Genomic DNA, 27,352 nt, shown 5'->3' on the forward strand with positions numbered 1-27,352 from the left:
CCCTCCCTCTCTCCCTCTCTCTCACACTCTCCAACTGCTCCACACACTCATCCCACAGCCGCCCTCAGTCAGACCCCAAAAATAACTCTGGGGGAGTTGTGTGGGGGCTGGCTACAGACCCCAGTGGATGGTCCAAAGGAGTCATGTGCACAACCTTGTCCTCCCATAACACAGACAGACAGACAGACAGAGGGGACAAGACAGGACAAGACAGGAGAGGAGTCCAGATCCATTAACCCGACATAAAGCAGCTGTGCAGAGTAACAACTGGTCTCACTCAGTGGATCTAATACACAGCAAGAGGAGTGACTCTGCTTGTCACATGCACTTACTGTAGTTGGAGGGGAAAGTCAGATTATTGGGCATCCAGAAGAAGCTGAGCGGAGCGGCCGGTCAATCCTGGACCATGAAGCTAAGTGTGGCGTTGTTTTTCGCCGGCCTCTTCGGGGCTTTGGCAGCTGTGTTCATCCTCCTCTCTTTTGGAACTGATTACTGGCTGCTGGCCTCGGAGAGCTGCCACCCAAACCCTGACGGATCTGTTGGCCCCGGTGGTGTGACCATAGAGGTGGGTGTTGGACTTGGAGGTGAAGAGTATAGCCAGATATCATTGACTGCACTCAATATTAGTGATTGCATGTTTTCAAGTTGATATTACTGTAGTAACTCTGACATGAGGCGATTGTTGTTGTTTCTCTAGGCTATATAGGGGCAAAAATACACAAAGTAACTCCATTGTTTTTTATATAGGCTAGTATTTAAACTTTAAATGGTGTGTTGTGAAGTTTCACTCTTCACCCATGTGTTTCAGGTCTAATATAATAGTTAGCTCTTAAACTAGAATCATGCTTCTTCTATTTTGGAAACTGTGATCAGTTGCTGCAGTCATTCTCCCAGCGGATAAATTGCAGGGCAGAGAGAGAGACATCCCTGCAGGACCTGGCTGTGTAATCAGACACTGTTTAATGTAGCATGTGTGCAGCTATGCAGTGATTGAGACATCGCTTGTACCATGTGCCCCTATAACTGGAGTACAAATACCACTAGTCCCAGCGGTATGGCACTGGATTAAATATCACCGAGTAGAGCATACTTTGCTTTACATAGTACGCACTGATATTGGAATTGGGAAATGATATCAGTACAATAAAAAGCCAAACTGGTACTGAGCATATGCAGCATAGTAAAGCAATGTGATCTCAATCGAATCAACTATTTAGTATTATTTTTAGAGTGTATTATATAACAGAGGATATCAGTCTATAAAAAGCTGCTGGATCCAATCAGAATTGTTTTCAATTATGTTTGGAGAGTTCATTGTTTGCATCATATAACACTGGTTGCACAACTTGTGTCCCTTTAAAAGCCATAATTTCAGTCTATGATCCTTCGTCACAAATAACAAATATTAGAGATTATTATGCTGTGACTTCTGGGGGAAGTCCTCACCCCTGGGGGCTTGGGAGACACTGACCTAGTCAGGAATCTGGATCTATCTGGATTTTTGAAAACAAACTAACACTGCAATATAATTCAACAAGATAGTGATTTGAAAATGTAAGATCTTGTACAAAACCTCTGCTCTGAGCTCTTCATGGTTGATGTGACAGGTAATTTGGGTTGTGTTATTTCGCTGATGTGCAAAAATAGTGACCACCAATGATGAATGTTTCCTGATTGGGAACATCCTCGACCTGCACGCTCACTTGGCACCTAAACCAAACCTGAATAAGGTCAAAAGTGCTTGCTCAGCTCGACCCTTGACCTGAATCAGCAGCTGCCAAGTCGCATGTGGCCGCTCACCGTACACCTGCTCTCACAGACTTTATTTACATCAACAGATCAACATATGAAATGCCCCACCCACCCTGTACTGTAGGTTGTATATTCCTCTTATGTTCGGTAACAAGTCTTATTTTCATCTTTCCAGAGTGGAGATGTGGTTGTGCAGGACGACATTCAACAAATCACTCTGTACCATGAGGGTTTTTTCTGGAGGTGCTCCTTTGGAGCCGACATGGACGACGCCAACTTGCTATGGAAGCTCTGGTTCAGTAAGTGAGACATGTAACATCACATTAATGCTTTTGCTAAATTGACATTAGCTTTATTTTCTCTTTGTTTCCATCACTTTACATTGAAGAATGACAAGAATATCTTACTGTAAAAGCAGCCATGGGTCTCTTCTCATAGTTTGTTTCTTTTCCTCTAACTTTATTATAACTGAACTTGGAGAAAAGCATTTATGTGGTAAATTATAATTAGTATATTATTATTTGAGCTATGCACAATATGAATTTACATGAGGTCATTCATAGACAAAGAAATGTTTTGCTGGCACCCTGTGTTTGACGTCCTCTATAATAAATATTGGGTTAGGGAGGGTCACTACTATGAGATAGGTCTACTGTCAACACCAACACACCAATTAGCCATATATTTTCTCTTATCTATAGATAAGAGAGAGAAGTAAAAGCGATTTTTTTGATCTTATGATTGGTGAGTGCAGTTCTCCTCCAGTGCTTTACTTCACCAGAGTCACATGGCAACGTTTGCTACGTCTCTGCTGCAGAATAAATATCAGCTTCTGATTTGCTGCCTCGATGACAAAACAGCACAAACTCTCTCTAGTGAGTTTTTAGAAAAAGTGCCATGTGATGTTATTCTGGTCGTGTGTCAGATGATTGTGCGTCGTCTATTTTCTGACGGAGACTTTGAATGGTGGTTCATTGTCAGGAAGAGCCTCCAGCTGCTGGAGGGACCTTGTGAGGGTCTGAGGAATTTCACATGGTGGAAGAAAAGAGAGAGAAAAGGGCAGGGGAGGAAAATCAAAACATTAGAGGAGATCTTTTCATTTCTGCGTTGTCAGATTTAGACAAAATCAAAAGGGATTGCAGTCAAAGACAAAATCTGAAAATGACTAAAATCATTTTTAAAATAACATGCAATGCATTTGACCTTCTTTAGCATGAGAGTGGAGGGAGGTTTTGAGTTGTTTTGCTATGTAATGGTATTGTATTTGTAAGTGATGTCCTCTTACTGCCAACTGTGTCTGTTAACCTGCACAATTACATTTTCATTTCTTGTCTCTGTTGATTTTTTCTCTCTCTCTTTAGCAAACCAGCCACACTCCAAAGTGTGCATGCACGCCTACCTCTTCCCGTTCCCTATATCTCACCAGACCCACAATGCCACAGAGTATGATTCTGCCATAAGTAAGTGTCGCACAAAATGGCATTGCAGAGATTTCCTCTTCATTTCACTGGTTCTTATTGTACAACTGGCTATAATAATATTCCTGTTTGTTCTAGTCTACAGAGGCTTCTGGAGCATCTTCATGCTGATTGGTGTGGCAGCTGTGGTGCTTGGTGGGTTCGTCATCATCTGTGCTGCTCCATTCGCCAGCTATCGCCTGTACAAAGCAGGCGGAGGCCTCTTACTGACATCTGGTGAGACTCGAAAATGGTTAAATCCACTCTTTTACTGTTTTACACTTTGACCCAACTACATTTCCAGAAGAGACTGTCCTCCAGTAAAAGAAAACACAGACAAATAGTTACATTTTTCTTAAGGCGACATCTAGTGGCCGCAGTAAATATGACAGAGGGAACAGAGGGAGAACTGGTGTAATTTTACAGTGTTGTGTTTATAATCTCACTCTTCCACTGGTCTTGTGTTGAGGATCTTCTGGTTTATATGTATTAAAAAAATTATATGAGTGGGTTTTTGTCTCACATCTCTGCTTGTGTCGCTCCTCTCTGCTCCAGGTGTGTTCCTGCTGTGTGTGGTGGTGATGTACGTGCTGTGGGTGCAGGTGTTGGACGTGGTGGACGTCTACGTGGAGCACCAGCGCACGGCCGTGTGTCCAGACTTCCAGCTGTCCCTCACCTATGGTTTGTCTTTTATGTTTGCCCCCATTGGCATCTTCTTCTGCCTCCTGGCCGGCCTCCTCTTCCTCCTCATCGGCCGAACCATCCAGATTCACTATCACTAGTTTTTAACCACCACCAGCAGCAGCAGGTTAGAGGAAAAGGTGTGATCCTGAGATGTTTAGAGCACCTTTTTTTTAAACCATTATCTTTATTTTGTCTACCTTTAAAAACAGGAATCTGTGGAAGCTTAGTGGTATAAATTATCTAACAGGCTTGAATACCTGTGGTGTATGACATAATGTTGTTGGTTATGGCTATGAGACTTACGAGTATATTTTTTATGTATAATTAGCTGAAACTGAATGTTAATGAGGGTTTTTTTTTGTCCGTTGTGGCATATTTTTGATTGCATGGGAATATGTTCCCTGGTTTAAAAGCAACAAAAAGTGTGCATAATGAAAAGATCACAAGGTGGCATGATCATTTTTATATTTTGTATATATACACTGAAACAAACACAGCTTTTCTATATTCAGTTTAAAGGATAAGGCTGATGATGTCCTATATTTTTGTTATTATCGCCAATAAATCAATTAAAAGGGCAAAACCACCAGTGCCTTAGTCTCTCATTATTTTCCAACTTGCCGTCATCCATTGAAACTGAACATGTAAATCTTTAAAATCAGATAATAAATACATGTATATACTGATTATGTCTTTAAAATGTCCACTGTAAACTATTTTCTACCTACATTTGGAGAACAACATATTTATATAGCATTTTATGAGAAGAATATGGAATATCATCAGACTTATCTTGTAATATGATCAAATATTGTGTAGTGTATCATGCTTCATATTTTCTGCTTTTTCTGCAGTATTATTCAACTAATTCTGTACATATTCTGAAACTGTGCTGGTTTTTTGGTCATATTGTTCCAGTTTGACGTTATTGGTTCAGCACCTTTCATCCTGTTTATAAGTGAAGCTTGAAGCATGAAGTACTTTTTTTAATGGTGCTTTTATGTATCTGTTTTATGTTCATGTTTCATGTTATTATGTGTTATACTGGTCCATTTTCTATGTGATTTATGAAGTGTGTTGTGAGATTCTAATATAACATTATATCTGCTTTAGTAGGCCTAAAAAAACACAATTTTTGTGATGAAGACGAGTGTAAAATAAAACATTAATAAATAATTTTATCATTAACACCACTAAATCCAGGTGTTTTTTTTTTAGAAGACAGTGGCAGATGCATCTTCATAGCAAAACGTAAACAGTGTATCAGGTAAACAGCAGTGACCAATCAAGAGAACAAATCAATTAGTAGTATGAGCACTTCTCTATGTAACGAGATCAGAGGCCTGGGTTGAACCATCCCGCCACAAGATGGCACTGTTGTCTCACTTGACTCAAACACAATCTTAACACCTGAGAGGCAGAAATCCCATTTTGCTTATCTGGAGTCTGTGAGGAGTGTGTGTGGTGTTATGCATTTAATCACAACTTCAGAGGTAGGATCTGTAGATGAAAGAATTCACACCTTGGCTGACAGACGGATGGTAATTTCACTCATGAATGGAGCATTTGATCAGGATCTGAATGGACTCCTGTGTCGATTCTCATGTGTCTGTATAAACTCTGTGCCTTTTGAGGTTTATAATATACTTATCATACATAAGGAAATGCATCTGCGGTTTGCCTTCGAATGCAGGAGAGAGCGACACAATGTAAGGCATTGATTACTTTGTGAGATTGACTTTGCCGTCACAGGAGACTCTCATGATGGAGATTCATGCTTCCAAATTCCCCCCCCCAAAATTTTTTTATTTTATTTTATTGCTGTCCATGTGAGAGTGGCCGCACCAGACTTCAGTTCAGCCGTGCACTGAGGTAAAACCACAGCAGGTCACAGGAAGAGGCCACAGAGGTTGTCAGATGCTAATAAATAATAAAGATCACAGGATTGTTGCTGTTTCAGGTTTGGACCAGTCCTTTCAGCCAAGTCTGCCCTGGGGGAGAGATTTCTTATCTGGTGGACTTCCTGGTTTAAATGAAATCCTAATAAGATAAAAAATAATGTTTAATCATTTCTCTTCCCATAGTGAGAGCGTGGGTGAGAAAGTCATAGAGAGAGGGGTGTGGGAGAGAGAGAGGGAGAGAGATGTTTAATGCAGGTAAGGAGCAAGCTACCTCCAGAAGACGCCCAGGCCTTGCAGTCAGTAATGTCATCAGAGTGGGAGTCCCAGCTGAATTCAGCACTGTTCTGCATGATTGCCCATGATAATTGTGTGTTGATAGGGAGCGCCGGAGATGGAGTATAATTTCCACCGAGAGATTCCTAAACAAATACCTGTGCTCAGCAGAGGGATGGAGTGCGGCAGGAGGTGAGGAGGAGAATAGCGGATGAGGGGAGATAGAGGATGAGAGGGTAACACTTCTACAGGAGGAGGAGGAGGAGGAGGGGGAGGAAGAGGAGGAGGAGGTCAGGAAGCAGTGCTCTCACTCCCGGCTCGTACAGTCTGCACATACTGCAGCCAGGGCAAGGCCCCGCAAGATACTGCTCTTTAAGAAAAACGGGGGGAAAAAAGAGAGAAAATGTCTGCACTAAAAAGACTGTGGAGACAGAACAGACCAGAGCAGACAATGACAGAACAAAACAGAACTAAAGTGGGGCAGACAACCGTAGAATAGAAAAGAATAGAATAGAATAGATGAGACGAACAATGTATAATACTCATGCAATGAGGACCTGACATTATAGCAAAAGCACAATCTTCTTGTCTAAAGCCAAATGAGCTCAATGACAATAAATTAAAAAGAAACTGCAAGATTGAAAAAAAAAAACAAGAAAAACTGTGACTTTATCACTGAGAATGACAAATAATCTTTATTTGTATTCCACTTTTCAAAGTTACACAGAGGTTCATGTCAAAACAAAGAGACATCATGAAGTTGAAGGATTGCTCCAGAGGTTTTTTGCTACTGTAAGACAGTAAGTGCTGCGCTTTGAATAATAATCAGTGTCTGATACGAGTTTCCCATTTAATGGAGTTACATTATTATACAGTACCTACAGTACTCCCTGTCTCTCACTGAACAATCCACAACCTATAGAAATGACACAAGATATCTCCTGCTACATAGAAAAGTCCACTAGTGTGTATATATGTGTCCTATGTATGAGCTGCACATTGAACCACAACCGACTCCAAACCCACCGTGATGCCACAGAATCACGTGTTAGACCAGAGATCTAAGGAGAGCAAAGTGAAACTTTTCACCTTCAGCAAATGAACGTGTCACTGAGCGTCAAAAACTCAGAGCACACGCGTCACTCTGCACAGTGAAGGTCAAAGATCCAAGAGAAGAAACAAGAGGCAAAACACATTTTTGTTGAGCTGAGGGTGACTTTAAAAAAGTGACAGAGTGCGGAAAATACAAGTTAAAAATAACGAGATAAAGTTTAGGAGTCACTGAGGAAGCAAGATGAAGCTCACCAGAAAGGAGTTGTTTCACAGTCTGAGGTCCTCGACACTGACGGCACAGGATACACAAGCTCCTCTACTTCTGACTGGGTGAGTACTTGCTTGTGAGTTATATGTTCGGACTAATGGCCTTTATGTAGTGACCAGGTGTCCTACTTTGTGTTGATGCAGCATTTTCATCCCTTGTCCCAAGTCATGCATGTTGAGACGATGTCCCACATTTTGACTGAGCTCTAGGTCCAACACACATTACATCCTGATTATACTTACTAATAATGACACAAAGCACAATTCAGTCAATGCATACAATGGCACGCATTGAGTTCTTAACCTTCGTCTTGTGCTACTGTAACTTTCTGCTACCATCCATGGTGTTAGAGTCAGTTTTGACCCGTGTTTTAAATCAGCTGTAAAACACGCTAAAAACAATTATGTATCATTCACTTTGTTTCTCATCTCTTGGTTACATTGTTAGGCTTCCTTATCCATGAAAAGGTTGGTTTTGCACTTACAAAATTGACCCTAACATCACAGATGTTGATGAATCTTTTTTTTTTTTTTAGTTGGTTTTATTTTGTTCAAATAGAGGTTCCTGACAAAGTCAAAAACCCTTGATGCAATAAACAAATTTATATGGTACTTTTATGCATTTAAAACCTGAAAACGGGTCACTGGTGACCTGAACACAAGAGGAGGGTTAAACTTTTTTACATTAAGGACTCCTAAACTGACACAAATTAGACCACGGACCCCTCATTGGACAAACTTTTGAAACAAACACCAGAAATACACAAATATTTGTTCTAAGACTGAAAAATGTTAAGGTTGTGGGTTCAATTCCCATGTTGACAGAGTTAACATCCCGTCAGCGCCCTTACTGGCACTCAAAATGTCTGCACGGACGTTTTCTACTTTGTTGTGCAGGCTTGCATTTGGAGTGTGAAAGCACCAATAGTTTAATTGAATCTTTGAGTCTGTGTAATTATTTTTCAGGACTAAGTCTGAATCTATCAGCATTTTAGATTACCTTTCATTGGTTGTCCCACCTTGTCCAACATAAAAAATGTCTTTGTCCCACATTTGTTGTTTTGGGATCTGGTCATCCCTACCTACAGTATGCCACATGCAGTGTGTACCTCAAAGTGGAAAGCAAATCTATTTCTGTATTTAAACTAACTTTCTCATCTCTGCCAGGAACCTGTTTGTGTATATGTTTTGTATATGTATATGTTTCTGTGTGAAGAAATCATCAGAAAACAAAGTCCACACAGAAACAAGGAGACACCACGGGACAGGCTGAGGTCCGTTTCTCGTCTGGTCCAGAGGAGAAGATAGGTTCGTCTCTCAGTCAACACTTGTATATTTAACCTTGAGGGAGGTTTAAGTTAATTGGAAGACACTCTTTGCCTGAGCGCTCTCACCTCGTGGCACGTTGTGTAGTTATCATAGCTTATCTTCCAAATGTATCATAATCCCACATGACATGCAAGTCAGATTTCATTTAAATCTGATTACTTTCAACTCTCAGAAAAAGCAAAGTATTTGAATTGCATGAACAATATGGCAAGTCATATTACACGCTGCTTTCCTCTTTAGAGATAGTTTTACATAATTTCCCATTCGTTTTGAAATAATGAATAGACAATGGGCTGTATAATTGTGAGAATTTACAATTCAGAGGACTACGTCGTATAATCACCATGCATAATTCAGAGAGTTGAGCGCATAGGTCACCGGTGGCAGTGCCACAAAAAGTAACTCAGGTCTTCAAACAAACAGCTGAAAATCAACACTTTTCACTGTCGCTCGGCTTGAAACGTCCCTTTGATGAGGCAGCGTCTTCCTTCAAGATCACTGAGGAGATATGAAGACGTACAAGCAGGGCATCCAATTATCCACACACCTCGTATATTTCCTTTTGAGCGGTGAGATTGTTTCAGTGGAGTCTGTAAGTTCAGAGGAACTCGCTGATGTGTAAAGAGGCGCTGGCAGGATAAAAATGGTTATTACATTGTTGGCCGGTGAAAACTACACCTGTACTGAGTGCTTCCTTTCTGCCCCTCCAACATCCTCTGGCCCCACACCTCAGTTTGTGCATATAAATTACATACCAAAGTGTGTATGGATGGCCCTCGTTCATACTCAAGGTCTCTTGTTTCAAAGGCATGCTAATGTCTTTCACAGTGAAACTCCTCTCAGCGGCCCTCTTTTAACTGCCGGGGCAACCGTGTAGGAGATGATTGGGACTCTTCATCCATCTCACCTATTGAATATTCACACACTTTTAATGGAACACACACGCAGACATGTATATTTATATATATAATATATATCCACAACTCCTAAACAAAGAGAAGTTCTGATCAAGTCTAGACTATAGCAGATTATTTCAACTATTCCATTTGCTTTGTTGCCTTTTGCTTTTTGTTGCTTCTTTATGTGCCCGTTGATTGTTAAACACACGAGTGAAAACTTTCAGCACTGACATAGCCTACCCAGTGTGTAGTTAGTTAGTCACATATTTCTCACTTTCTTTCTCAATTCTTTCTGTAGGATTGCTGGTGTTTCAGCACCGAGCACTTCTTCAGGCTTCTTCTTTGGGTTTAGCTCCCCCTCGAGCAACTAATTAATGCTACAGTACAAACAGCCGTTGGATTTGGTCATGAATATTCAAATATTCAGCTTGCATATCATTTCTTATGCAGCGTTGTAACACAGGGTGTTGCTGAGGCGGGCGTCAGGGTTTCAAAGCCATTTGAGGTTTTCTGCATCGTATACCTTCTCCATCCCAACGTGAACAGACAGTCTGTCCCCACTGTTACTTGACAAAGTGAGACTTAAGGAGGTGTCAAACTGAAATGTGAAATGACATTACCTACAAATGTCATTATTGTGACACACATTTTTTTTTTTTACTCAGTTGTCTTGTTTTGTTAACTTATAGCTTTAAATCAATTCATTTGGCTGGTTACATGATTGATTTATTTTGTTTTCTTAATTAGATAATCATGATTTTCCAACACATCTGTGGTGCAAACATTTGAAACTGTCTTTTATAATTACCGAGCTATAAAATGCACATTTAAAAAGCAGCAAAGCGACTATTCATTAAAATGAGCAGACAAATCCAATAAATAGCCAGTATTTATTTGCATAAACACCAACAATTGTTTGACATTTTTACACCATAATTTTGAGCTTTAGTCATTTTGAGGAAAAATGAAAGAAAAAAAGGTGGTAACTGGTGCTGTTTGAGGTTTATTATCTTTTGTGAACCTTTTTTATTTCACAAAAGGGAAACAAAAAAATATAGATTTATTTTTACTAAATTGATTCAATTATTATTTTTTCTCTCAACATCATTAACACGTCCATAACCATAACTCATAGTACAGAGATCGGATACTATAAACTAAACTATAACGTCTAATAAATTTATAGGGAATAAAAAATCTGTCTCTTTACATCCCTGGTCACAGATTCACTTCATGCTGCTTTAAACCTCTCATTCTTCAGCACAACAGAAATATTTCTTGTTCCGTTCTGCTGAACTATAATTCCTCACATGTATATTAATGCCATTTTACAAGAGGGCATTGTCATATTTGTTTCCCTTAAATATGCCAACATGTTAAAAAAAATAACAAACCGGCACGAGCACTATTTACCATATCTAATAGAAACGAATATACAATTCTAATGTAGCTATTCAAATCACTTCTACTGTCTTTGTTTCACTCTTCATGTGAATTCATAAGAGTTGCTTAATATGCAACCTCACTTCATTAGAGTAACATTTATGAAAATGATGTATTATGTATTGAAATTACAGCAACGCAAACACGGGCCTATTATTAACACTTGAACTACATCTGTACAGACATTAGAGTCACATCGGCTGGATATTAACAAAGGTGACGTCTCGCAAAAGTTACAACAGCACAAAGAGACTTCTTGTGCTCAGATTTATATGGAAAAAAAGAAAAAGAAAACAGCACTGACAAGAACAGGAAATCTCAATGGCTCGAGGTAACGTACAGCATGTACACTGCGGTGATATGGCTCTGATTAGCAGATAAAGCACTTTGAGGAAAGTAAAGAAACAAGAGAAAAAAGAGGGTTTAACTGCAAAAATACAAGGTGTTGCAGCTGAAAACGTTAACTACACAGTTCATGGACATGCAGCAAATCTGACAGAGACACAGACAGTGAATGTCAAATGAAAAGACCCAAATAAAAGCCAAAGGAAAACAGTCTGTTCACACACAGACTGACTGTCTTACCTGCTGAATTCCTTTGAGGTTTTACAGCAGCTCAGACGACAAACAATCATTTCCCCTCATCGTTTTCCAAATTAAAGCCCAATGTAAGCTGGGATATCTTAACATTACAATCCTTTTCATTCAGCCATGCAACCCAACAGGGCTTCATGTGTGTCCTCATCCTGTGGCTGCTGCTTCTGTGCTTTTATACGAGTCTCAACTTGCAAAAATTATACCTTTGACCCCGAGTGGGGCTGACATTCCTTGAAAGTAAAATTCTGCGTGGAGAGAGTGTGGTTGTGTAGTTTTGCAATGGTAAAAGTAGACTTTATATTAATTGAAGTATAATGACATCCCTGGTGTGGATGGTGCATGGGGAAAGGGGAAACAGTGAATAATGTATCTCCATGCAGATGATAAATGAATATGTTCATATTATTCATTTATTAATTTATACATCTGAATTGCATTTATGCTTTCCATTACTTAAGACATATCTGTTTTGGTCTGACACTAAATCTGCTCCATGTGAGACGTGTTCAGTTATTTATTGTTGTGGAAATTCACTTTCAGATATTTCATCTTTCCTCACAAAAGACAAATAAGACATGAGTGTTATAGCCTACTTTCTTCCTGTTTCTCCCTGTTTATTTCTGTTTCTTCCTCTTTCTTCATACCTTTAAAAGGACAGAAACCCTGATAGACAGAGAGAAAAGTTTCTGAAAGTTTCCTGGAGTTTGACTGAGTAAAAAAGAAGAAGAAAGAAGAAAGAAAGAAAGAAAGAAAGAAAAGGAAATGCCAGCTGAGGAGACACTGTCGGGGCTTCAGGCAGTTGGAGTCACACGCCAGAGGGGCCATACGGGGGGCTGGTAAATGTTACCGTTGATAAATAAACATTATTTAAAAGATCTGTCAGCTCTTGTTAGAACGTGGCCGTGGTTCATTTGTTTCACTGCTCTGAGGGTATAAGGAATATTTAATCACTCCTCTGAATGACATGAATAATCACAGATACCATTTTCTGGAAGCCATGAACACACACACACCCACACCAACACACACACATACACACACACATATTGATGATGACTGGTGCACTGACTGGTTAAGATTTACATACAGTACGGACTATATGAAGTTGAGAGAGTACAGGATGTTCTGAGTGATAACAAAGCAGTACAACAGTTATTGTTCAGTTAAAGTTTAAAAGCCATTAAACATACAGACATTTAGACATTAAAGATACTACTGTTTTTTTTGTTTTTTTTTATGATGGTTATATTCATGACAAGAGGTTTCGAGAGGTTTCAGAAAATCGAATTTGAGACATTTACAACCGTGACATTCTCAAATAAAGTTTAAAAAGCAAGTAAAATCACATTAAGTTTCAAAATTACTGAGAAATAAAGACAAAGGAAATCAACTTTTACTTACTGTAAAAGTGAACATGACATCAATGTGTGGGCTTATCCTTGAACAAATCTGCATTACTAAACCACTGGGACAGTTTTATTGTCCTATATCCTATAATTTAAATCATTTTAAATGCATCACAATCTGACTCTTCATGAGACTTAAGCTCATGAGACTTAATTTTTTGGATTTTTAATCTCTGGTTTGATTTCACACCCACATCCATACTCTTCTGATTCACTCTCATACTATCAGTTACCTGCGCTACCTGCTCAGCATTGATCAGAAAACAGACACAGTTAGCGACTAGGTGAGTGTAGTAGAGCACAATAATGGCTTCAGCTTCAAATGAATGCCAGTGCTGCAAGTTCTTGTACGGTCTGTAACTGTGGCTGCAAATGAAGGCAGTCCAACCTCCGCCTCCTCCTCACTAAGTCGTTCTCAGGTCAAAGTGGATGTAAAGGTAGATTATATTCTTTATTTCATGACCCTATTGATGGCCGTTTGTAAAACTGACATATATTAATTTTTTAAATCTCCAACTCATCCTCTAAATGAAGCTCATAGGCTCGATCCAGTGACATTAGGAATCCAGTAAGATTCCTAATCAAAAACCAAACCAGATGAGAATCAACACCCGGCCTGCGACTCTGGCAACTACATAAAGGAAAAGAACAAAAGTGACGTCAGGCGCTGCAGGGTGTTAAACACATGCACTTAGTTTGCTGCTCTGTTCGTATCTGTGTATGTGTATGTGTGTGTGTGTGTGTGTGTGTGTGTGTAACCGCGGTCCGGTCGCTCCCTTTGCCCCTCCATGCTCTGCAGAAGATGTCTGCCCATTGGCACATAGGACACCTGCTTGTTGGCATGGCGACATCTGAGCCTCTGGGACGAGCACAGGGGCATCTGCTCGACAGACAGAGGGGCTGAACGGGTTGCCCTTAGCAACAGGCTTCAGAGCAGGCCTTGGCATCTGGTCCATCTATCTATCTATCTATCTATCTATCTATCTATCTATCTATCTATCTATCTATCTATCTATCTATCTATCTATCTATCTATCTATCTATCTATCTATCTATCTATCTATCTATCTATCCATCTATCTATCTATCTCCACGGCCGTTACTTAAACAAGCTGCATGGTTCGTGCAGTCACTATCGCGGTTCCCTCATAACCACTGTTACATAAAAATAATTCATTAAACGCAAGATTTTTTTTCTTTGTGCATTTCAGTGATTCATTTAATTGTTTGGGTGTGTTTTATGTAAATGAAATCTTTAGAGAAACTCTACCACCCCGCTAACTCGCGTAAAAGGGTTTAATTAATACAAATTTAATGAAGCGTTTTAGTCTGATGTGATGGTTCAAATCCTGCTTCAGAGGCTCTCACACCATGCTTAGGATTTTTTTTTTCCAAGATCAGATTACAGTAAAAACTGCCAAATGTTGGCAAAACAGCTGTCTGAAAATGATTTGTAGCAGCCTGAGCTCTTTTTCTTTCTTTCTTTTACACTTGTTGCCTGTGACTGCAGTGCAAAGCCATTCACCAGCACTTTGTGGCTGTGCTGTGAGGAGAGTTTCATTCTGCGTCTGACCTTTCTGTGGCTTTTTTTTTTTTTTTTTTTTGCATCTTGCCATTCCTTCTTGTTTGAACTCGTCCCTTCCTGCCTCTCCATCTGTTTCCCCAATACGTTCCCGTTGCTTGCAGCCTTGAACTTTGCAGACTACATTATCCCATTTTTATTTATTTTACTTTGGATTTAATGTTACTGTCACGGTGGATTTGCTCAGGTTGATTTTCACGCCAGGTTGCAGATAGTGATTGTTTACATGCATGTTCCATGTTGTATTGATCTGTGTCAACCTATCATTATACATTAGACATTGTCCTGCTTTTTTCAATAATATTGATTTGTATGTGATTTATTCTCCATTGCAACATGTGGTCTTTTAGACAAACATGTGACCACTTTCAGTTAATATAATGTGCATCTTATCTGGTTTTAATAAAGTCCAGTCAATCTGAATTTGAGTGAATATTTATTCTAAATGTCAGATTATGCATGGCCTGTAGTCGTCTCCTTTTTTAACCTTCACAACTTGTAAATGCTTAAGCAGCATTTTAATCTCATTTCATTTCTCACAGCGAGTTTAATATCTTTTTTGCATTATGTGCCAGAGTGATGGATTGTCCTGATTGTAGATCCAAGCATTGACAAAACAGAGAAGGTGAAGGAGCAGGATAAACCACCATTTGATGGTGTTTGTCGAGCTTCACAGACCCATCAACTCAGGACAATAAATCTCCTGAATGCATATTTAACAATGAATCAACTAACACTGTAGCTTCCAGTTCAGATTTGTTATTCAAATACAATCTGTCTGATATGGCAACATTTATCTACTTACTCGTGGTGGTTTACCCGTGTTAACTTCTCTATCCTCTGAAACAGCAATAATAAGACCCTCTCCATTTGTGTCTAAATATGAGCATCATTATTAAAAAACTGAATAATTTGTATAACAACATGAATTTTAACCTGCCAATTTTCTACTGTTTATACTCATCCTTGTATAAACAGACAGGGCAGTGGCTCGGGAGGTAGAGGGTCGTCCAATAACCAGAGTTGGCGGTGCGAATCCCAGTCGCTGTTGTAGTGGCAAGACACCTTACCAACTTTGCCTCATATTACAGTAATGAATGTTTGGTGGTGGTCAGAGGGGCAGGACTCAGAGGGGCAGTAGCCTAGTGGCGTGCAATGGCAGCCATGCTTCTGTCAGTCTCCCCTAGAGCTACATTAAAGGGATAGTTCACCCTAGAATGATATTTCGCTCATTATCTACTCACCCTCATGTTGACTAAGGGCTGGAAGAATTTTCAGAGTCCACCGTCACTTCTCTGAGTTACAGGGGGTCTTGGCGTAGCAGTGCATTTCAATGCACCGGTTGCAAAGGGACACCAGAGCTCTTCGTAAAAAAACACACACAAAAAAACATCCAAATACCTCCATGATGCTCGTATGTAATGTCCGTAATTCCAAGCATGTTTGTAGCATTAGCTCCTAGTGTCTGTTGTCCGGCTCCTCCGCTGCCAGCGCGCATGCGCAAGGTTCGCACTGAGACCGACTCGCTTCCTTGTTTACCCCGGCGAAGGACTAGAAGCAGTCCGTAATAGCCTGCCTTGCACCGGGACAACACTTTTTCGTGCAATTTTGGCCTCTTAAAACATATTTTAGCCATGGCTGAAGATTTTGATGTCGAGGACGAGCTGCATTTCTTTGCTGAGCCGTATTTGTACGAGCCAGAACCTTGCGCATGCGCGCTGGCAGCGGAAGAGCCCGGACAACAGACACTAGGAGCTAATGCTACAAACATGCTTGGAATGTGGACTTATTTAATTTTTTTCGGGACAATTACGCAATTTGGGGCTTCAGCACAAGACGGACATTACATACGAGCATAATGGAGGTATTTGGATGTTTTTTTGTGTGTGTTTTTTTACGAAGAGCTCTGGTGTCCCTTTGCAACCGTTGCATTGAAATGCACTGCTACGCCAAGACCCCCTGTAACTCAGAGAAGGGACGGTGGACTCTGAAAATTCTTCCAGCCCTTAGTCAACATGAGGGTGAGTAGAAATGAGCGAAATATCATTCTAGGGTGAACTATCCCTTTAAGTAGCTTACCACCACTGGTGTGAATGTAGAATGAATGCTTTCTGTAAAACACTTTGGGTATATTGTGCCTATATAGCCATTATTATTAAGGTCACTTACAGTCCTACCTACAACTACGGATTTACATTAATCAATATTGAATTATCTATTTATTGTAATTATCTTTCTTTCTTTCTTTCTTTCTTTCTTTCTTTCTTTCTTTCTTTCTTTCTTTCTTTCTTTCTTTCTTTCGTCAAACCTCTGTAAAACAAACACTCAGATTTCGCGGTGACAGTGGGAGGAGCCGACATCGAACGGAGTGACGTGATCTCGACGTCACTTGCAAAGAACGCGGAACAGAACGGAACGTAAACACACCGCGCGCGAGAGAGAAGGCATGCTGGGCCCACTCCACTTCTCCCCTCCTGACGTTTAATGTGAGTTTATCGATTAAAGTCGGCGAATCACATGGACCAACCGCGACCTGTTAGAAAGCGCCGGTTCTACTACTTAAACGAGAAAAAGCGGCGCGTGTCTAGCTGAAACGGTGGCGGAGTAATGACGCTGTAAAGACAACATGACAAGGTTGGTAGCCTATGTGGGGAGCATACGTCAGTCCGACTGCCCAAAAGTCCGACGGCTCATTTCTCCGACTACCCATTCTACAGTGTTAAGGTTAGGTTTAGGGTAAGGTTAAGCGTTAGGGCTACTTAAGTCGGAGAAGTGGGAGGTCGGACTAATGGACGCAAAAATAAAGAAATGTATGGTCGGAGAAGTGGGAGGTCGGACAGACGTCATGCGCCCATGTGGTTGTGGATTTTATGCAAATTGGGTGGCTCAACTTCATCTGGTATTGTGATTTTGATTTGTGGTGGTGCGGAAGTGAGTCCATATGTTATAAAAAAAGAAAAAAAAAGCTTAGAGTAAGTATAGGTAAGGTGTCTTTTACTATTTCCTAATGAATTATTCACATTTTGATTTGATTATAATGTTTTCTAGTAAGGTCAAGAAAACACCAGAAAAAACAACATACTTTGACACTTTTTTTTTTCATTAAGTATATTTTGGGGGATTTTTCATGCCACAATGGATGGGAAAGTAAAGAGACAGAAAGAGGGGGAATGGCATGCAGCAATGGGCCACCATGCAGTGCAAAATTAAACTGTATCTCATTTGCAGGTGATGCATGGAGGAACCACAGGAAAGCCTCAGCTGACCAGGCCACCAGAAAGACAAAAAAACAGGAGGACTGACTGGTACACAAGATCAATTATGAGGATGCATCGGGAACATTGCATTGAAAAGGCTTACAGGTTCACTGCATTCATGAAGAACACCACGGAGGTGAATCCAGGTAAAAGCCATTTTCTCATATTGATTTCCTTTTTTTTTTTTAAACCGACCAGAAGCAGATAAACATGCATGACGCTGGTTTTTCATTTTGAACTGGAGGAACTGCTCCACAAGCAACACAGTGTCTTGTCTTGGGATTATGAGCCCCTGTTCTGTTAACAAGGTGCTGTGGCAACGAATCAGAGCTGCTAATGACTTAAAGAGCATATCAGCTATGGCTCGTTTGCTGAACAGCAGAGGAGCACAGCACTTTGAGTTTCTACTTTAATTAGGGATTGGCTAAAACATAGCTCCCTGTGGTCCTGACACATTACCAATACTCTTGTGCTCGGGGTTATTAGTGCTTAAAACAGCCCCACAAGGACTGCACGTTGTCCCACAGCTGTCCAATAAGTAATGTATAAGAGTGTAAATGTATTCAAAGTATACCGTTGACATTGCCTAATGCCTAGATGTGCATGACAGAAAAGCTGTGTAACCGTTTCCTGCGGGCGCCGCTGACCAAGTTCTGTGTGGCGGTCACAAGCTCACCTTCATTCCTGATCCTGAGCAGACATTCATATTTTTACATGGGAGGGGAAAAAACAGTCACAACCTCTCTCAATCAAGCCCTGATCAAGCACAAAGGCAGATCCGACTCTAAATAATACATGACTTGCCTTCCCATATACACTCCCCACTGGGACACTGAAAAGAGGGTGCGGGTTCAAACATCTTTCCTCATCTTCAAACGTCCTGCCTTCATCTTAGCTGCTGCCAGATTCTCTGAAACCTCCTCATCCTGGAAAAGGTGATATCATTCATTTCAGATCATGATTGTCCTTGTCCTCAAAGACTCTGTTTGATTGTCAGACAACTCAGTAACACCCTGATTTCCAGACATTAGAGAGGACGATATGCGATGGACAAGCTTGAGTTTTGGAGAATATTTTGATTATGTTAAAGGGACATTGTAACAGATTGTTCCTTTGGTACAAAAGGCCATCAAAGAGTCACTGTGTTGTCTGTGCCATCAACCTCAGCACAGTTTGTAAAACTAGATTTTCAGGTTCTCCTCAGGTTAAAGCAGAAGTAAGTGATATATTTGTGTTAATATAAGTCTTAAATAGTTATATCTTCCGACAGCAATCACTTACATAGAGTGTTTGGACTGAAACACGGGTCTGTCAGTCACTCTGCTCTGCTCTGAGTCGAGGAGAAAACATTTATCGTATCCTACAGTTTTTATCCAATGAGGAGAGAGAACGGCATGCAGGGCTGTGTGTGCAGCCAAGGGACGCCGTGAATGTGGCGACGTAGGGACGAGGACTGTTATGGTGCGTTCAAGGAAACTCGTATTTTTCCGACCGTGAAGTCGTACCAGTTCAATCTGGTACGAGTTCACCGGTCTGAAGTTACGAGTGGCCGTTATAGTGACTTTCACCGGTAAAACAGGTCGGAAAAACACGAGTGGGTTGCCTGAAACGCTACAAAGTCGTAAGTCGTGACTTGAAGCTGTAATTTACGATTTCAAAAGCCTGCCTGGAACGCAGCATTAGCGAAAACGACCGGACCACTTACTTCTGCTTTAAAAAAAAAAAAACCTTATTCAAAATCACACAGATATTTGTGATAATTCAGTCATTGGAACATAATCTTAACCACGAGTCATACAGTTTATTTAAAGAGCAACAATGCAAGATTTTTACCTTTTTATGGAGTTTTAATTAATTAATTAAACAGCTTTTGAGTAATGGTTAAATGGAGGCTCTCTGTCTTCCATCTAGCGTCTCTTGGCCTCTCCGACCCGGCGTCCCAGCTCTCGTCTTGATGGTACCACGACACGTAACCTGTATTCTCTCATTTATGACAGATAAAACTGTAAATATACACATCGTGTCATATATAACGTTATCCACTGCTCCACAGATTGCCTTCTGGTTGCCTTCGTTGAAATTAAATGCACATGACCGGTTGGGGGAGGGAGGTTAGCAAAACAGTGAAAAAGCGACTGGACTTGCATAGTTCCCTTTTAATATGTAGGCCTATTGTCCATGATGTTTATTTTTTATTGTCTTGATTACTCATGGGGGGGTAATGACAAAGGCTTTTGTTCTTCTTCATGTAACACTAACACTTACCAGCAGTGTTGACCTTGCAGTCGTATCATTCAAATCTTCTACCTATTTGTCAACAATACAAACCAGACTCATCCATAATCTGTGTATAGACCCTTTTTAAATTGGATGATTTAAATGTTAGTGTGTGTTGTTCTTTTAGCGCAGTGGGACATGTCCTCGCTGTCCAGAAGAGACGAGTCCATGGGTGAGACGTGGATAATAGCAGAACATGTAAAGATGAATAGTGTGCAGAATTTGATGTGTAAAAGTGAGCTCGTATTGGTACGATGGATATGAAAATAGCCAGTTATCATGACGTACTGTATGCATGCTGCCACGTTATTAAAATACTATAGGAACTATATTTTCTTATTTTACTTTAAAACCAAACACTTTAGGGATGATAAAACCATTAGCTCACAGCACTGCGTTACAGAAGATAGTGGAACAAATATGTTACAACCCAAAAGTGGTGTCAGGATTTGTGCCTCTGTTCTCTTGTATTTGTCTTTTATGCATAGCTATGAGGTTGATGTTGCTGAACCAGTGGTAAAACCTTGACTTGTAGTGAGTAATTATCTCTACTCTTTCAGTGAAGCGATTTTGCAAAGAATGCAAAATGCTAATTGAGGTCTATGTTAACTTTTCTTGTCCGAATTCCTGGTCATTTGATTAGAACGAAATAATATTCCCTCTTCTTTGACCGGGAATGCAGACATGCACAGAAGGCAGGCGGCTCAGTGCTGCTGCTCTTTGGCTGGTGATAAAGATTCAGCCTGTTCCTTTAGCTCCAAGTGTAGTCATGTGTATAATTGCTCTGGGACTGGAAATGCACCATGTGTGAATATAAAGGAAGGGCCATCTAATAGGAGACACTGTTCAAACAACATAGTTTCAGTTTGTCTAAATGTCCCATGTCACTGAGAAGCTGCAGAGGATGGAGACGGGTTCAGGACAGCTGCAGCAGCAACGGGCGGAGAGAGTGAACAGAGGAAGAACAAGAAACCAGATAAAAAGTGACACAGGGCTGCTGATCAACTCACATCGTTAAAACAAAACAAACAATTACTGAAAAAGGATGTGATTAGCTTCACGAGGGGAGGTGTGAAATATGAAGTTCGCTGTCCTCCTCTGTAATTCGGCTGATTGTTTGGATGGCACTTTAATGAGACAGAATGGTACTTGTTGCTGACATAACAACCGCTCTCCTAATGGCTTTGCTTTAATTTCCATCGTCATATTGGTTTCCAAAAAGGCGATGACACGTTTCCATAGTAAAGTCTATTTTTTATTTATATAGCACCTATCATAGGCACAGAGTCACAAGATGCTGTACAGGTTGTAACGCATAAACATTTGAAAAAAACAATCAGACAATAAAACACGAGCATCCATAAATGATTACAATGCAATTACACAGAGATTAATAAAACGCATGTCTAAAAAGGTGCGTATTTAGTTGCTTTTTAAATGAGAAAACTGAAGAGACAAGATATTCCATAACCTTGGGGCCAGAGATTCGAAAAGCTCTGTCGCTCTTTGTTATGAGCCTGGTACTGGACAGTGAGAAGACCTTGGCTGGAGGACAGTAGAGACCTGGCTGTGATGTGCGGGTGTAATATAGTGAACTTATATAGGTGGGTGCCTGATGACGGACGGTGAATGGCCTGATGGGTGATCACCAGGATTTTGAAGTGTATTCTGTGTTGGACTGGAAGTCAGTGCATCTGGATCTGTTGTAGCCGGTGGATGGAAGATTTGCCAAGACGGGTGAACAGTGACATATACAGCGGGGAAAATAAGTAGTGAACGCGTCAATAGACTTGCATGGTGAACATGCATAGAGGCCATGGCGGTTGAGTGCATTACTCAATGTTTTTTTTTTTTTTTTTTACAACTGTACCTGCTAATTGCACATCTCTCTAAAGCTCTTACTGTAGTTTTCTTTTGACTCTGTCAGAAATCTTGCGAGGAGCACGTGGTCGTAGCCAGTTTTTGGTAAAATGTTGTTCTTTTTTTGTTCCCGGATAATGGCACTAACGGATAAAACGGTGCATTGAGACACGTCTGTAACCGATGCCATCAGTTTGTTCTGCAACATAAGTGTCTGAAGGTCTTGAGAAGCTCTTTGCTTGTACACATCATGAGATGCCTCTTGTGTGACACCTTGGTGATGAGAAGCCTTTTTATAGGCGTCAACTGGACTAAACCAGCTGATATTACTTTGCCCTGACAGGGGACAGGATTACTTTCTAAATACTGACAGACTCCAGCTGCTTTCTTGGCTTTCCACACCTTTTCTTCCTGTGTTCAATACTTATTCTCTGTGTCATTTTCCTTTATTACACATCAGTTAGTATATGGACATAAATATTTGGATTTCTTTGTGCATTACTTGGATTGTTGCCGACGTCTGGTGAAAATTTCATGTCAATAGCTCCATTAGAAATATATTTTCTGAGAAAAATGTTGACGCGTTCAATACTTATTTTCCCCGCTGTAGGTGCTTTTCCATCAGAAGTTTTAGGACCTTTATTTTTAAGACTCAGGAGCTTCCCCCAGATGAATCAGGAGTTTCATTTCCACACAGCTACTGGAAGATGAAGCAAATTAGTCTGCTGATGTATCAAGAGCTGGGTGATCACTGTCTGTACGTGTGAACCAACTTGCTGACCAAAAAATTCTCTATTCCACCGTGTTCAACACGTTTTCCTGTCGAAATGAGCCGTTGTTTTGGTTTATTTTTACTTGTCGGAGCTGTGAGATGCAAAACTGTGAATTTGTGAACTGTAGATTCAAAGAAATACTTTGAAAGAGGAGAGAAGAGTCAGTGAAAGAAGAGCTGCTTTTAGAAAACAGGCATCGATGTGACCGGGATAAATGTAAATTTCTCATTGATTGTTTGGCTGAGGCAAGCAGAGACCCCGCTCCTATCGATCATCTCAAGGCCAAGGGCAGGATGAGGCTGACAATTCAGACGCTGAACTCTGCCACCTTGACCTTGGCCTAAAGCCAGAAAGTTGCCCTTTGACCTTTATCCAGTGATCTCTGGCCTTCGGAGGGGGGAGGGGCCCAGATGTGACCTGAGCAGAGTGTTTTGGTGTCTCCCCCTCTCCTAGAAACACCACCTTAAAACAGAGGAAGGCCGAGTGAAGGCAGCTTCACCTCAACGGTTTTACACCTCGAGAGCAGAGGCAGTGAGAAAAGAAGGAAAGAGGAGGGACAAAGTAAAATGTTTTCTTTGTACTTAGAAACCGGTTGCAAGCTTCACAGCTCTGTTGTATCGATCAGGTAATTTAATTACTGCATTAGGTAGAGGCACAGACAGAGAGGTGATGGATCACAGCATTAGGCAGCTTCTACTTTCCTTTGTGTTGATAAACCACAGAGGGGGATTTCTCCAAAAAGCTGAATATTGCCTCCAATTCAGTGCTAGTTTTTTTTTTTTTAACAAGATTTCTCCCTTTTGAGACTAACAGGAGGAAGGCCATACTAGAAAGATGCTTACACAAATGATCCACGGAGGATTTATTATAGAAAAGTCTATAAAACATGAATTCAGAATCAGACCAAAACTATGGCTTTAAGGGTTGATGCCACCAGATTTGTTTATTTTAACATAACCAATCCTCAGTTCAGATGAAATGCAGATGTTCATAGGTCATAGTAAAAGTGCTGTAAACTTTCTTAGCTTTATGTTATCTGATGAATATAACTGACAACCAGATGCTCCTGTTCAAACCTGCTGTGGATCTGTTATAGATGCTTCAACGTTATTGAACGAGTAAGTCCTTCCATAGAGCCATTTTCAGTTTCCTATGTTGCTACATAGTTTTCCCTGCTGTTTTCAACTCATATGGTTTATGTTGTTCAGTTCATGTAGGCTACAGTAGTTGTCTTGTTGTCTCCTTCAAAATTAATCAAAGAAGATCGATGGTGCTCTCATATCTCTGTACCCTAAATATGAAGCCATAACATGAGCAGTGAATTAACACACATGTAGATTTATATTTAACCTACCTGTTGTGCTTAGATGAAACTAATTTTTGAACAGTAAATATATTTTTTTAATGAAAAATAGATACTTTCTATTCTTCGACTAAGAAAATGTTCATCATAATCTGACAAGTTGCAAAAGTCGTGATACTGAAATGTTCACTGACGACCTATTTTATGAGTTTTCTGCCCGAACATCTGATCTTGTCGCACAACGAGCATCTGTGGTGACTAATACTGAGATCATTAAACTTGTTTATGGTTACGTTTAGACTGTGGCTGCACCTGAGGGAAGATGAGGGAAACATTGTGGTGTGGTTAAACACAGAAAAGGTTCACAGTGACTACAGACACAGTGTCTTTATTAACGTTTAACCAAAACCACAGGCTTTCTCTTAAGTCTAACCAAAGTGCTTTTGTTTTGTGATTCCATGGCTGGATAACGAGAAGAAACACAACTAGGTAAAAGACCCCCCCATCCCAAGACCGAAAGAAAAACAAAATAATGTGGTTTGGTGTAATTTTGTGTCTTTTTATTTTTCTCTTCTGCTTTGTCGTTGTTTCATATCTCTGTGGTTATTTTGGTCGTGTATGTTATAGAGTTAGAGCGCTTTGTTGCCGTTTTTGTCTCTTTGTTCTCACATTGTGACCAATTTGAGTCCTGACCTTTCGACCCCACTGGGCCTGTGCTGTTTGGTGATTCATCTACGCCTAAAACTAACCACAGATGGGAGTCAGGTGTCACATTCCCGTGCTCTGTGCCTCATCCCTCCCGGCAACTCTGGTGCGATTCACTCGTCATCAGATCACAAATATGTTACTTCTTCAGCCAGTAAACGCTTAACCACAATAAAATAAAATGAGACTAAACAAAATAACAGGAGAATAAAAGGAGACAGAAATGAGACGTAACCTTCCCATCGAAGTCTCAACAACAACAAAAAAAACAATCACATGGTGGAGTGGTGGTTTTCAGAAGAAATTTAGAAATAATAACTGGAAATCAGGGCTGAAGAAACATGGAAAAATGAAAAATGGGAAGTAAAATAGGTTTTCAAAAGAAATTTAGAAATAATAACTGGAAGTCAGGATGGAGGAAACATGGAAAAGTGAGAAGTGGGAAGTAAAATACATCTTATTCTATTCTATTCTATAACGTCCCAGTAAAATGTCAAACTGTTCCTTTAATGTTGGGTTGAATGTGTTTAAATGGGGAAATTTTATTTACAGTAATCACATGAGCCTATTAAATATCATTTTGTCCTCTTGTTTGTGGTGTGGTGGGGTCAGAGACTAAGACAGAGACACAATCAATAGTCCATCAGACGGGTTAAAGGGAGACGGGTCAAAGGTCAGAGTTCAGGGTCGGCGTCGCAAAGACAGAACAAGCGTCTCCCTCTCTTCTCGGCAAATATCTGTTTGCCAGAAATGTCCTTTTCCTTAAGAAGAGGATTAACGTACGTGTGTGTGTGTGTGAGGTTTGGCAGGTCGTCTCGGTTATTGATCACTGCCACCACCCACCTCGTCCAATTGGAGCGAACACCTGAGCCTCTCATAAATCAACAACGGCTCGAACAGCGGACGGACCAGCGAGGGGGAAAAACTGGGTTACAATAGGAAACTGTAGTACACTAACAGTCTGCACTTTGATGACGCTCAGCCGCTCTGTGTGTGGTATAAGGAAGTAATGACTGAAGCAATTAACTCAACTGATCTTTTCAGTAACACCTGCAGCACCGGGGCCTCAATCACATGTGTTTTTTTTTTCCAGAACAAAACTGCTAATTGTCTTGTTATGTGGTCCTGGTGTGTTAAAGTCTTTATACTGTAAGTTCACAGCCCCCCGTCCCATCTCCAGTCGCTCCACATTGTGCGCTTCTTGCCTTTATCAATCTACTGGAGCCCAGAACAAAGACCTTCGTGTTCAAACAGCAATTACTCTCTCATCTCCTGAGGCATCAGCACAGGCCTAATTGGATTTAAATGAACCCCCAAATTTCCCTTTGTTACAGCAAATAATATGCAAGGCTTTTTAATTAAGATCCGATACAAGCCCACGTGGAGGGTCCGTTGGTTGCTTTCATGTCCTGCTCTTCAAATAGAGGTTTGGGCTTGTGTAGCGGACAGTTAGGTGCAGAGTTTGGCACAGTGGGAGTTTTCATGCGGAGGTAGTGTTTGTGTGTGTGTGTGTGTGTGTGGGTGGGTGGGATGTTGTCTATCAAGAGAAAGAGGATCAGTTAATTAAAAGAGCTCTAATGTGATTGATCAACTTCTTTCAGAAATCTGAAGACACAAGGGGGTTTCGTCTCTGGTGTATTTTGTGTAGTGCGTCTGCTCTGTACCTGGGAGGCGCTTGATGTCCTCGTTGTCATAATCTTCACATACGTCTCATTTACAGTATATAATGTTTTCATTTACTGTCGTTAGCTCAGACCATTGTGCAGCATTTTCAGTCCTCTGTTGCTTCCCAGGGTTCGTCATGTTTTTTTCTCTTTTTTCTTTTTACATTTAATTTTTAATTGTTGGGGATTTGATTTGAGTGTCTCATGATAGAGAGAGGGTGTGATTTTTAGATGTCCAAATTTTAAGAAATTAAAAACAATTAGTGTGCTGTGAATGAATGTGTTTGGCCACATTTAATCAGAGAGAAAGTCTGACGTTTGTTCACATTGAGCATGGAGAGGTGAGACTGACCTTGTGCTCACGTGGCAAAACCTGGCGACGGTTTGCAGTTTGTCGCTAGATTTTCACAAGGAGCTTCTTGAGAAAAAAGGAGTCACTTTATAGGGTACCTGAAAAGTCAGTTAAAGGAATAGTTCACCAAAAAATAGAATTCACCCTCATGCTGATGAATACTCCGGAGTAGTTTTTTATTCCTCAAAGTGCATCTGGAGACCCGGGAGGGGGGTTCGTAGTCCAACAAAATCCTTATATGAGAGTCCAGTATTTCCCATACAATCATTTATTCGTGGCGGCCCGCCACAAATAGATTTTTCGGCTTTTGGCTCAACCAACGCAATATCGTTTCGTTCATTTATCTCTGCATAGCGTTGTTTCTCCGTTATTGGTGTTCATACACACAGAGAAGCGCGCATGCATGACAGTAGTGCGTGGTAAAGCTCATACGTCCCCCCCTGACCCCCTCCACAACTTGCAAACCTGTGGGAAACACTGGAGTCAATAGCGCCCGACACAAAAAGGTCCATAAAACT

At 40.6% G+C, this 27,352-nt stretch overlaps 3 protein-coding genes across 3 annotated transcripts in view; 2 read left to right on the forward strand and 1 right to left on the reverse strand.

The window, feature by feature from the left end:
• Nucleotides 1-27,352, reverse strand: part of me3 (malic enzyme 3, NADP(+)-dependent, mitochondrial) — a 132,467-nt gene that overhangs the window by 66,334 nt on the left and 38,781 nt on the right. The gene's annotated exons all lie outside the window — the stretch shown is intronic.
• On the forward strand, nucleotides 155-4,259 carry tmem182a (transmembrane protein 182a). Its single transcript, XM_085765502.1, has 5 exons — nucleotides 155-565; nucleotides 1,928-2,051; nucleotides 3,114-3,212; nucleotides 3,309-3,446; nucleotides 3,765-4,259. The coding sequence occupies exons 1-5, from the start codon at nucleotides 407-409 to the stop codon at nucleotides 3,989-3,991; spliced, it is 747 nt and encodes a 248-aa protein (XP_085621628.1). The 5' UTR covers nucleotides 155-406; the 3' UTR covers nucleotides 3,992-4,259.
• The window catches only part of gpr45 (G protein-coupled receptor 45), a 37,282-nt gene continuing 26,988 nt past the window's right edge, over nucleotides 17,059-27,352 (forward strand). Inside the window, exons 1-2 of the mRNA XM_085765622.1 lie at nucleotides 17,059-17,277; nucleotides 17,872-18,046. The gene's annotated coding sequence lies outside the window, so the exon portion shown is untranslated. The remainder of the gene's footprint in view (nucleotides 17,278-17,871; nucleotides 18,047-27,352) is intronic.

The sequence above is a fragment of the Trachurus japonicus genome, chromosome 21, assembly GCF_045865225.1.
Source record: "Trachurus japonicus isolate A0001 chromosome 21, Traja_1.0".
In the NCBI taxonomy this organism is placed as follows: Eukaryota; Metazoa; Chordata; class Actinopteri; order Carangiformes; family Carangidae; genus Trachurus; species Trachurus japonicus.

Bases quoted from the DNA above. Each gene is read 5' to 3' on its own strand.
- tmem182a (XM_085765502.1), top strand. From the start codon at position 407: ATGAAGCTAAGTGTGGCGTTGTTTTTCGCCGGCCTCTTCGGGGCTTTG. The intron at 566-1,927 runs GTGGGTGTTGGA...TCATCTTTCCAG, and splicing joins CCGGTGGTGTGACCATAGAG to AGTGGAGATGTGGTTGTGCA. The intron at 3,447-3,764 runs GTGAGACTCGAA...TCTCTGCTCCAG, and splicing joins AGGCCTCTTACTGACATCTG to GTGTGTTCCTGCTGTGTGTG.